This window comes from Ruditapes philippinarum, unplaced genomic scaffold (genome assembly GCF_026571515.1).
Source record: "Ruditapes philippinarum isolate M1 unplaced genomic scaffold, ASM2657151v2 ctg7430_1_1_1_1, whole genome shotgun sequence".
NCBI classification, from domain to species: Eukaryota; Metazoa; Mollusca; class Bivalvia; order Venerida; family Veneridae; genus Ruditapes; species Ruditapes philippinarum.
The window spans coordinates 1-12,764 of record NW_026853862.1 but is presented as its reverse complement, the minus strand read 5'-3'; the positions used below and the strand labels follow the sequence as shown (position 1 = coordinate 12,764).

The 12,764-nt window shown below is 32.8% G+C and overlaps 1 protein-coding gene across 3 annotated transcripts in view; it reads right to left on the bottom strand.

The window, feature by feature from the left end:
- The window catches only part of LOC132738194 (ribosome quality control complex subunit NEMF-like), a 36,895-nt gene extending 25,387 nt beyond the window's left edge, over window positions 1-11,508 (bottom strand). The window contains exons 1-7 of one of the 3 annotated variants that reach the window (XM_060725661.1): window positions 11,379-11,508; window positions 10,770-10,929; window positions 10,067-10,152; window positions 9,492-9,595; window positions 8,933-8,976; window positions 8,320-8,399; window positions 7,592-7,978 (exon numbers count right to left, since the gene is read on the bottom strand). In XM_060725661.1, coding sequence (XP_060581644.1) covers window positions 7,901-7,978; window positions 8,320-8,399; window positions 8,933-8,976; window positions 9,492-9,595; window positions 10,067-10,152; window positions 10,770-10,929; window positions 11,379-11,450 — 624 coding nt within the window. In that variant the 5' untranslated portion in view covers window positions 11,451-11,508 and the 3' untranslated portion in view covers window positions 7,592-7,900. Of the gene's footprint in view, window positions 1-7,591; window positions 7,979-8,319; window positions 8,400-8,932; window positions 8,977-9,491; window positions 9,596-10,066; window positions 10,153-10,769; window positions 10,930-11,378 lie in introns of those variants that run through there. The other 2 variants (XM_060725662.1, XM_060725660.1) reach the window with 2 other exon arrangements.
- Window positions 11,509-12,764: the final 1,256 nt, after the last annotated feature.

Genomic DNA, 12,764 nt, shown 5'->3' with positions numbered 1-12,764 from the left:
AAATCGTATGGATGACGTAAAATTTTGTTCAAATCCATTTGATATTACAAAAGTTTCAGATTATAAAGTTGCTGTAACATTTCCAAATGAAAGCATGATCAGATTTATAACATTTTCAGAAGATATGAAAGTTTTAGATATCACTGAAATACCAGTAAATGGTCTTTGTACTGGTATTGCCTATAGGAATCCCTATCTTGTAGTTTCATATTGGAATCCAGCTATTGTTAAGATTCTAAGTATGTCAGGTGAAATAGTGAAAACATTTGGCAAAGATGATAATGGTCAAAATCTGTTTATTGAACCTTGCTACTTAACTGTCAGTCCTGACAATACTATGATATATGTTTCTGATCGCAAAAAACACACACCTGTTTAACCTGATGGTAAGGTGAAGGCTGTCTACAAGGATGATCAATTGAAAACACCTTATCAACTTGCTGTTGATGAATATGGATCAGTATATGTTTGTGGTTTTCACTCTGGAAATATCCATCAAGTATCAAGTGACCTCACTAAAGTGAAGATTTTGATAGATAAAAATGATGGCTTAGATAAGCCAGAGAGAGTTGCATACTGCCCAGTCACTAAGAGATTGTTTGTGGGAATGCCAAATAAAATAAAAGTTTTCAAAGTGTTGGTAGAATAAGCAATAACAACCCTTACACAGAGACTCATCAACAAGCAGTCATACTACTGCTCATATTTAGGTAGAATAAGGGTCGTAATCTTTAACGCTTGACTTAAATATATCACAGTTTATAAATTATCTAAGTTTAAAAGTGAAGGAAGCTATAAGCTTATAAACACACTCTGAATTCTTGAATCTGATTTACATCCGATAATATCCATCAATTATCGTGTGACCTCACTTAAGTGAAGATCTTGAAAGATAAAAGTCATGGATTAAATCAACCAAAAGTGTTGCATACTGCCCAAATACCAAGAGATTGTTTGTGGGAATGCCAAACAAAATAAGTTTTAATGTGTCACTAGTAGAATAAACCATAACAACGCTTACACTGAAGCTCATCAACAATCGGTCATACTACAGCAAAGGTTGCAGTAGAATAAGAATCTTTAACACTTGACATAAATCTTAGTTTATACAAAATTTATTTTAGTTTCATTGTGAAGGAAGCTATAAGCTTATATTCACACTCGGAATTCTTGAATCTGTTCCTAACACCAACAAGTAATAAGCCATAAGTTTCTTGCTTAAGGAATTAAAGGCTTACAACTGGCGGAGTTTAAAATCATGAGGTCAGCAATCCTTGGATTACTAATTAAACATGGTATAACTACTTGCCCACATGGCAACATACGATATGATAAACAAAATCAACAAGGAAAGGTGCCGTTCAATGAACGCAACCTTCACACGACCCAGCAAGAGAAACCTTGAAATGTCATATTCAACAGAATATAATGTTAATGTTAGGTTAGTTGTCTGTTTGGGTTTAACCGTGATACTGACACATTACTGGTTATACTGTGCCATTTTCATAAGATGTAATTAACTATGTTGGGTGCAAATTTACTATGTATATATTTTACTGTACAACCTGATCATAAATACTTGAATAACGAATAAAATATTTGATGTGTTAGAAAATGTTCAGCTTTTAATGCAGTCATAGTTATTTAAGAAAAAAATGTTTGCTTTGCTTGCCAAAACACTGTAAATTGTTTATGACCTGAATTTAAGACAATAGTATACAAGAAAAAGATTCAATTTCTTCAACTGTTACCATTTACAGGCAGAAATATGCAATCAGAGTTTACATGTTTACAGAAGAGCTGCCAGTGTGACAATTAGTGTAATCATTTTTAGTGTTTGATAGTAAAATAGCCTGGATAATGTTAGAATCAGCAAACAGGAAGATTTCATTCCAAAAATACAAATAATGTATATGTACATGATATATAGTTATGTGTCTTGGATATTGACCAAAGACGTTTGTTCAATTCAGGAAGGGCCTGATTTTGTTCAAAATCCATGCCATAGTTATGGGTCTTGGAAAGTGACCTTGAATTAAATTCCAACTAGAAATGAAATGTGTCTTAAGAACACAGATATCCCCACTATATATATTATGACCCTTAATAATAATAAGACGCCGAAGGTTAGCATTATATCTTAATATTCACAAGAATGATTTCTCTGATTTTCATCACAATCATGTAGTTTTTTTTTACACAAATATAATAAAAAATCATAGAAAAATTAGTAAAAGACAGAAATGGCCGGGTTGTATTTGAATTCCAAACATCATGAAGCTGTGATGCTACGAAAATTTTCTTCCATTGAACAATAATGTCGAAAATTTGAAGTTGGTAAGTAGGAAGAGGATGAGCCAAAGACCTGAAGTCGAGTCCCGAGGTATGAGAACACGTTTTAATGCTGTACACTAAATATCAAGAGGCTGTGATAAGTAGCTGCTGAGAAAAATGTTACTGAAATTTCCTACCGTTGGCCATTCCTAGCGAAAAGTTATCTAAGTTGGTAAACTGGAAGTGGATAAGCCAAAGACCTGAAGTTGAATCCCACCGTATGTGAGCACACAGTAAAATATCACTTGGCTGTGATAAGTAGTTAATACGAAAACTGTTACAAAAATTTTCCCCGCCAATCCGGCGCCTGCCCTACCAACAGCCCATCCGCCCGACATTCACAATGCTATAAACCGGGTTTGCACCTGTGCAAATGATTATTATCAAACTTTAGATAATAAAAATTGCAATATAAATCAGAAAAGGAATCACTTTATTCTGTTTCCCCATCTTTTATCAGTATTGTTTGCAACTTAACATTTTTGATACATTTATTTATAACACCCCGTTCTAGTGCACCTTCCTGTTAATTAAAATATAACCTACGTATAACGCTCTTACGCAATGGGTTTATCCCCACATTTTGTTCATTTTGACATGTTGATCAGACAGCTCTCAAACTTTTTTGATAACACCAACACGGGGAGTATCATGCCGTTCGTTACCAAACAAACAAGATGGCGGATGCAGTCGAAAAGTAAGTTTTTCCCTTTTTTCTCTGAAATTCGTGATGTTCTTGTGTAATAATATATATATATATATATATATATATATATATATATATATATATATATATATATATATATATATATATATGTATATATATATATATATATATATATATATATAAACCTTCTCCACAACTTTTCGGGCACATAAGATTTTATTTCATGATGTTTCGTCCCGTACTTCTTTTGAAATGCGCGTCACAAGAATCGAAGCGAGAGAATTTTCCACCGGTTTGATCGTGATATAACGTACGGCTTCTTCTCACAAATTTAGTTTCTTTTTCAAATATGTATATTAACTGAAACCGCTGACTTTAAAAAGTTGTAGTAGGTTGTCGTCTTAGCATCCATACCTATTCTGGCTAAATTTACTGCTTTAAATATTAATATCGGGGCATTTTCCGGAAATGATAACGTATAGCGCGCAAAATATCAATGATAACGTACGGCGCATTTTTCTACTTGGTGGATTGTCAGCTGATAATGAATTATTTGTATGTAGGATATGATATATATCTGGAAAAAAATGTTTGTCAGTTCAGCAATAAATAATTGGACAATGCTGCCCCATCGGGTATGAATATCTTTCTAGCTGGTGGCATAATAGATATTCGTTGTTATTAATCTTCCAATTAAACTCACATGAGATTTTTTGTATAAATTGCAGCCTCCACTTCCAGGAAATAGTGTGTATTGTTGTCTAAAAGTGATTGCGACTAGCTTACATCCAGATGAAATGAGTCTGTGTTTATTCAATCTGGTCGCTCATTGAAAGAAAAAAACATGTACATAACAGAGAATAATGAATGAGTGTAGGTTCTATATTGAATTTATTGCATGCGTTAAAAAATAATATCATGACAAAAAGTTTAATAAATTTAGCAAATAAGAAATTTCCTATTCATTTGACTGGCGGTCAATATTTAAACTCTACCACTTAGCGTGTCGTTGCATCACTATGACGTCAGATATTTGCACGACCTAACCATACAGTGTTTTAATTATGAATGAAAGGAACATGATAATTTGATCAAAACTGTTACATGAATTTGCCTTTCATATTCTGGCGTTTTTTTCCCCACAAATTCCCGAACAATCAATTTTTTTATAAAAAGTATTGTAGTTATCAGCAATAAAAGAGTGACTTTAAAATTTGCTTATTAATTTCAAGTGGTAAACATTTTACCGACAATGAAATATAAGTTTCTAATCGGATTTGGATTCCGATGTATTTTTTTTTCATGCCGGAAAACGCGTCTGTTACCTTTAATGCCAGACAACTCATGCGCCCTTATGACGTCATTATCTTTATGAAAGAACGGTTATAAAAAATTCTACGCTACAATGAAAATAGTATTTACGAAGCACATGTTAGTGTTCTTATCACACGCCAATCGCAACTACTCGGCCCTTTCCGTCAGTCTTCGGATAAGGACCTCGAACACAATAGTATGAATACACAGAACGGATGCGGTATTTCGGTCTAACCTACGCTAAGAAACTAAACATGTTAACAAATAGTAATTTAATGCTTGGAGTTGTTGACAAGTTTATTTCCAATATATGTAGTAAAAGTCCACCTAAAATAAGTGAATTCATAGGTACAATAGCAAATAATACATTATTTATATATTTATTATTAAATGGTTGTAGAAACCGAAAGTACAAAAAAACAACCTGGATTTGTTTAAAATTGAACATCAGTGGGCATACTTAAATTGTAAATTGTTGTCAGACATATTTTCAAGCATAAGAGTACCGGGACATACATTAGATGTCAAATATATACATTCGTTTTACATTATCTCTGTTTCTGTTTACATCTGAAACCACGTGGTAGAACTACTTTCAATCCGTATTGTTTCCGAGGTTATTATAGATAATAGCCGAGGCAGTTCCGAATGATCACACGCCTGTGTCGATTTTGCGAAAAAAAATCCGTAAAAATGGTATGTACGACCGTGCATATATTTTGACGTGACGTCATTAGCGTTACACAAACATACCGTAATTGTTAGCGTTATACTATAGGCGCGTCAATGAACAGTGACTCTTTTTCACTTTAAACGGTCGTGATTTTGGGTATGTGATAAATAGAATATTAAATTCGTGTAAATTCATTACTGAATTTATTGAACTCGTTGAATAAAATAATATTATGCTTGCCAAAGGCTCTCATAAAATAATTTTATCCAACTCGTGCAATAAATTCAGTATTGAACTTACACTCATTCAATATCCTCTATATCCGTGCTATTCTACAGAAATTAGAAACTTAGACTTTTTCCTACATTTGTAATAAATATATATTACTTGACATTTTGTCTTGGTTTTTACTTTAACACGTGCAGTATCTTTTTCGCGAAGACGTGGATTTAAATCTGAACTGCATGTATATATACAAAACTAATATAGGTTGGCCTTCAGGCGTAATTTTTACTTAATTAATATTTAAAAGCGGCCCACGAAAGTGCATGTGCAAATTAATGCAAATGACTATTTTTACAAACGCGGTTCTATGAAGCACTGTATATGACAAATAGAAGGAGACTATGAAGTATTGACTTTTGTTCTTCTATGAAAATTACAAGGGGTCATACCATGCGCGCGCAATTTAATTTTTTTTGGAAAAAAGATAGCCTTACTTCTAGTTTTAATAATCCAAATGCCTTGACACAAGTCTTCCCTTTCTCGTCAGTATTTCGAGTTGAGTGCGATTTTGATTCTGGATACTGCATACACCCGGCGTTGAAATGTTACAGAAATTGAGAAATTGCTGATTAAACACAACTGGAAGTTAGTTTATAGTAGAATTTAATTCAAATCTATTCTGATTGCTTTGCATGACTCGTTTTTTGTTTTTGTTGTTTTTTTTTTTGCTGAAAAAGTGTTCGCGGTATCAGAATTTTGAGGATGCGCGCGCATAGTATGACCCACTTGAATTAACACAAATAATTTTGAAAAAAAGACAGGTTTCCATTCATGACAAATACATTTGGACACTAATTTTATTTAGTGTCCAGCTTTATTTGTCATCCAATGAAAACGCTGTATTTCTTAAAAATTCTTTGTGTTTACATATCGGATTTAGATATTTCTATCCAGACAAATATTATTATACAAACACTAATTAATATTCAGTTCCTTTGTTTGGTTCTACACATCCTTTTATGTCAGGAAAGACCCAAGCAAGAAACGTAACTTTTCTATCCGATACAAACTAATATATAGAAATTCTAATAAGCAGAAAAATGCGCCGTACGTAATCATTCATATTTGTGCAACTTTTTAAAGCCATACATTTTGTAAACGAAACAGTGAATTTTAGAGAAGCCGTACGTTACCACGATCAAACCGGTGGAAAATTCTCTCGCTTCGATTCTGGTGACGTGCATTTCAGAAGAAGTACGGGACAAAACATCATGAAATAAATCCTGTGTGCTCGAAAAATTGTGGAGAAGGTTGTTATATGTACATTTACACTAGAACATTACGAATTTCAGAGAAAAAAGGGAAAAACTTACTTTTCGACTGCATCCGCCATCTTGTTTGTTTGGGTAACAAACGGCACGATTCTCCCCCGTGGTATTTCAGAACTCAAATTATCATAGTGGCACAGTAATATGGTGAATTTTTGCTTGTCAACAATCTGATCTCATAATGAGCGTTTTTTATCAGAACCCGATTTAAAAAAGGTTTTGAGTGCTTGTACCCCAACAGGACCATAGTACATGGTCGTTTTCAAAATGGCCGTTAACAAAATGATTGTGTACAAAATGAATACAAAATGAATACAAAAGTAATGTTTCAGCAATTACAGCTGACTCTTATCAAGTCTCTCTCATAGGTACTTCATGACTTCCCTTCATGACCGGCTACCCGCCATTTTTATAAACGTTTATCTATAACACAAACACCTATCAATTCATTAAAAATTTACCGCCAAAAATAGTAATTTATATATACAGTATATATATTTGTACATTTATGTTCCTACGACTGTATGCTAAGCATTCAAGTGATGAGATGTAATTTAATTGATGCAAAATATACCTTAGTACATTGGTATAAATCAACTTTTAGTTGCTTTGGTTTTCGTTTCCACCCTATAAACACTATAAAGGTCAAAGTGTACAATGCCTCATTGCAGTTGAAAAGGGAATGTAGGTGCGTACTTCTACATGCATTGGTCTAGGTCAGGTTTGTATATTACAAAAAGGTAAATTAAAATAAATTTTCCTTTCCAGGGGCATGTCCTGCAAATAACATCTTTTTGATAATGTTTCATTGTGTATTGTTCATTTATAAAGGAAACCCCTGTTTCTTTTCCCTCTGCCACCCAATACATGCCACAATTCTATTTTAGGTTTAAAAGTGTATAATAATTGACTTCTATCATTTGCCTGCAATATTGCATTACATAAATCAACATAGTGTAAAATGGTTTTTGAGAATTTATTATTATGTACATCACCAAACAACAATTGTCTTTATAACAGCCATTATCTTTTTTTTATTTCACATTGCTGCATCAAGAAATGATAAAACTTAACAATAGAGGGGAAGGACTCTAAGATAAATATATTCATACACAAATTTTATCCTTGAGCTATAGCATTTTTTGTTACATAATTAAATAAAATCCTTGAGCAAACAAAGCAAGAACTCACCTTTTCAGAAAAAGTACTAAATACCATGTCTAAATGATAAAAGAAATTAAGTATTTATTCAACAATTATTTGAAAAGAAATAATCTTTCTTTTATCATAGTCTTATAATAATTATTTATCATTATAATATTCAATTGCACAATTAGATTTTATTGTCTGATTTTGAATTCACTTCCTCTTCACCTTGCTAATGTTTGGGGCTGTGACCTTCACTTTTCCTGGAATGTTCCGTGATATGTTCACATCCTGAAAAATATAAGGTATAAGATATCTTATTACTAATGTTTAATTTTTTGCAATTTTGGAAAAGGTTTGCATTATTATAAACTTCTCTTATTGCCCTTTTTAAGATCTTTATAACTCTCAGCAAGCATCTTAGCTCAAATTCATTCAGGCTATACCACCAGTAACCTTTATAACCAATTTTTCTGTTGGTTTTTTAAGCCGATTTAACACATATTATTGTCATATCAATTGACATGGAGAAATTACGCCTTGCCCAATGATCTAGCCAGCATCCCCTGGTTTACAAACACAATGCTCTCCTTATTGAGCTATTCATGCCAATATTATAACATAAAGCTCACCTTTGATATTTTTACAAGGTCTCTTTCTCTTGGTGTTATAGTTTTATCATACTGGAACATGTTAATGGCAATTTTTGCAGCTAAAAAGAAAACAAACATTTCATTTTTACACAAACAGATTGAATGTTTGATCAATTATTTTGCATGATGAAAAATGGAAGCCGGTCGATTGCATTTGAGAAATTTAGCAGGTTACGGTTTAATAAACCAGCAAGACAGTTGGTTTATCAATCTTGCATGAGTACTAGTCATTAAATTTTATTAACTAACTGACTAAATATTATCAACAGTTTTAAACTGGCCTAATTATTGTTTTCATTATATTTTGTTGCATAAATTTACTGACTTCAAACACGCTTATACTTTTAACACAACATATGAAAGGCTTGGGCCAAATGCTGTTTTTAACATTAATGCTGGCTCTCCCCAAGTGAGTAACCTATAGGCTAAGATTAAGTTGGTTGAAAAGTTAAGTACACTAGGTACCATTTATAGTATCTTTAGAAAACACACAGGCTAAATTTAACTAGTCAATCAATGGCTTTGTCAATCAAGTGTTTGTAAGACTTTCTATGTCTAAAATGATCAAATAATAGTCTAATTAATTTTGTACCTTTTCCTCTTTTTGTTGACCCTGGCAGCAGCTTAACCTTGTACCTGAAAGATTTAATATGAATGGTGAAAATTATACGTAAGACAATAAAAATATTACCAAAATTTCACTTTTAGTCATGTCATTAGAGCTGCATGACCAAACATTTTGAGAGGTTATTGTTTTAATTTTCAAATTCATACAAATTGATATACGCTTTAAACATAAAAGCTGAACAAAATCATCAGAAGGGGGTCATTTTTCAAGTCTTTATAGAAATAGTGTAGGACTTAAAATATGGTTTGGCTTAAATTCATTATCATTACACCAAATAAGTGACATTATAATTTATTATGTGTAAAACTTCTTCCTTACAATATGTCAGATTTATCTATAATTAATGAAACATAATTATAACTTTTTAGACTCAGAATTACTTAACATTTAACATATATCAGTCTTAAATGAAATTTGCGAAACTTAAATATTATTTGTCAGACACTTCTAATTGTCATACTTAACTTACAAATTACTAGACTTGCATTCAATTTGTAAAACTTGCTAACAATTTGTCACTTACTTATAATTTGTCAGTGCATTGTATGGAGCACAGACTGGCAGAGCAAACAGCAACTCATCCTCAATATTTGGTATGCCAGTCAAAGAATTCAAAATCTGCTGGTCCTGAAAAAATAGATAAGTTGAAATAGTATAAAGCCATGGTAAAATGATCTTGTATTAAATTATTTTTTCTGGAACAGAGAAAAGGAAAATGACAACACAATGCAATCACACAATTTCCTAGTGGACTATTTAAAGGGTAAAAAATGTTCAATCATGAGTGTCATGGGCAAATTTTCTGCAATGTGTGTATTAAAAGAAAGAAAATCATGTCAGAAAACATTTAATCATTTTTCCTGGAACAAAGAAACAGAAAATGACTGCATAATTCAATCATGTAATTTTCAAGAGAACTATCCAATGGGCAAAAAAAGTTAACAATAATGTCAAAACTTATACTGATTTTAATTCTCTTAAAATTCAAATCTCCTATTTCATTTATTTGACATAGACTTTATGTTTTCACATGACATAATACTAGTTATACAGTCTTCTATTGCTTTTTATTGTCACTGTTATATTATGAAGACTTACATCAGTAGTTTGTGTGTCATCTTCTAACTTCTCATCATCGTCATTGACCTGAGCTTCTACAATCTCTTTATTGTTTGTAGGATCCTCTGAAATCATATTCAAGTATCACTTTTAATTGTCATGATCAATTTTGTTTTTTCTTCTCTTTTTTATGACGACTTTCCAGCTTTACTGGTACCCCTCTGTGCATTTTTCAGGCATAAGGGGCACCTGAGTAGAACCAACAACTTACCATAAGCTAGCTGGATAGCTTTTCAACATGAAAACAATCTGAAGTTCCTGACGAGAATCTAACCCACAGGCGTGAGGGGCAAATGGTTTTCAAGTCAACAACCTTAGTGACAAAAGCACTATAAATGTCATATGTCTTTCAAGCTTTACTGGTGTAGGAAAACTCCACTCAATATTACAAGTATTAGTGAACAACTAACCATAACCACTTGGCCATGAAAGCTGAGCCTCCCCATATGCCAATAAAAAAAATAAGACATTTTCTAATAAGAAAAACATTGTCAGAGAATTTACTGTTAAATACAGGGTAACATAAAGATTACAGCTCTATGATAATCTGATTTATGTGCCACCAGAGCAGAATTTACAATTTACTAAAGGAATGCATATCAAAATTCAATATAGAAACCTTTACACATGCTCATTATTTTTCACAAAAAATCTAAATCTGAAAAAAGTTGGGACAACATACCTGTAATTGCTGTGTTTTCAACATCTTTAATAATGATATCAACAAGTTCTGGCTTCTTTCTCTGTTGTTGTTGGGGTTTTTTCTCCACTGCAGATTGTGGACGTCCTTTTTCATCCTTCTTTCCTTTCTTCTTTTTATCTTCCTTTTTACTGCCAGCAGACTGTAGATAAAGAAAAGTATCAATCATCTCAAAATAAAAAGTGTAGTTTCATTTTCCATATTCCTCGGATATCAAGGTAAACAGATTTACTAATCAAACAGTTAAACTACATATTCTGGTGAGCTGGCCTTGATCAATCATGAATCATAAGTTTGATTTATGTACAGTGTGCTCTCATATAATTAAATCCAAAAATTTCAGCTGAATAGTTTTCTTCATATTTGCCATAGAAAGATTGCTTTGGTATACAAATGTACATTTGTACTTGTAAAACATTGTAGTAATTTTGTTTTCTCATCACTTTTTAATGTAAACCTGAACATCACAGAAAATTTGTGAAATTCAAGGAAAAATCTGTAGCTTTAATTACCTTTCAAAATTCTAAATTAACTATTTACAATTAATACTCAGTTGCCCTGTTAGCATAGCAAACAAACAATGAAACTCACAGCAAGAATTTCCATACGGAGTTGTCTCTCTTCCTCATCCTGATCTTTATATTTGTCCTTCAATTTCTTCATCTTGGCCTGAAGTAACAATATATATATAAATATTTTTTGTGGTTAATTTGTATTTTCTAGTATGACTTCTGACTATGATGAAATATAGACTAGTTTTGTAGGTGTAGATTTCATCCAAAGTTACATCATACCAAAAAGTGCATATGTTTACTGTACAGCTGGTACTGAATTATTCTTAATGAAACATGACATATACAACAATGCTAACAACTTAGTTTAACCCTAAACCTATTCGACATCCTAAATGGATTTAGCTTCCATTTCATGGATTGTCCATTATCAACACTGAGTAAGAAAATTTAAAGTCAGCCAGTCAAAATTGTAGAGCCTGTCAGACTGAAATGATGATGGTGGCAAAGTCTTTCAGCAGGATAAAGAATAAACTAGAGGATGCTTTTGTAAAAAAGCGCATGTCTCCCCCACTGCTGAGAATAACTGTGAATGGAAACAGGAATGGAAATGGAGATAAAAGAACAGAGTATATAAAACCAGACAACTGATATATCACTGATATATCAATAATAGTTAAATGTCCTCACTGATAAGAACTCTAGTTATCATCCGGAAATGAGAAAATGACCAATGGTCACTGTGACCTTAACCTTTGACCTACTGACCCCATAAACAAGAGGGATCATCTGCTCAATAAGACCAATCATCCTATGAAGTTTGAGGGTTGTAGGTCTAAAGGAACTCTAGATATCATCCGGAAAGGAGAAATTAACCAACGGTCGCTGTGACCTTGACCTTTGACCTACTGACCATTAAAACAATAGGGATCATTTGATTAATAAGACCAATCATCCTATGAAGTTTGAGGGTTGTAGGTCAAAAGGAACTCTAGTTATCATCCGGAAATGAGAAATTGACCAACGGTCACTGTGGACCTTGACCTTTGACCTACTGACCCCAAAAACAATAGGGATCATCTGCTCTATAAGACCAATCATCCTATGAAGTTTGAGGTCTGTAGGTCTAAAGGAACTCTAGTTATCATCCGGAAACGAGAAATTGACCAACGGTCAGTGTGACCTTGACCTTTGAACTACTGACCCCAAAAACAATAGGGATCATCTACTCAATAAGACCAATCATCCTATGAAGTTTGAGGTCTGTAGGTCTAAAGGAACTCTAGTTATCATCCGGAAACGAGAAATTGACCAACGGTCAGTGTGACCTTGACCTTTGACCTACTGACCCCAAAAATAATAGGGATCATCAGCTCTATCAGACCAATCATCCTATGAAGTTTGAGGGCTGTAGGTCAAAAGGAACTCTAGTTATCATCCGGAAACGAGAAATTGACCAACGGTT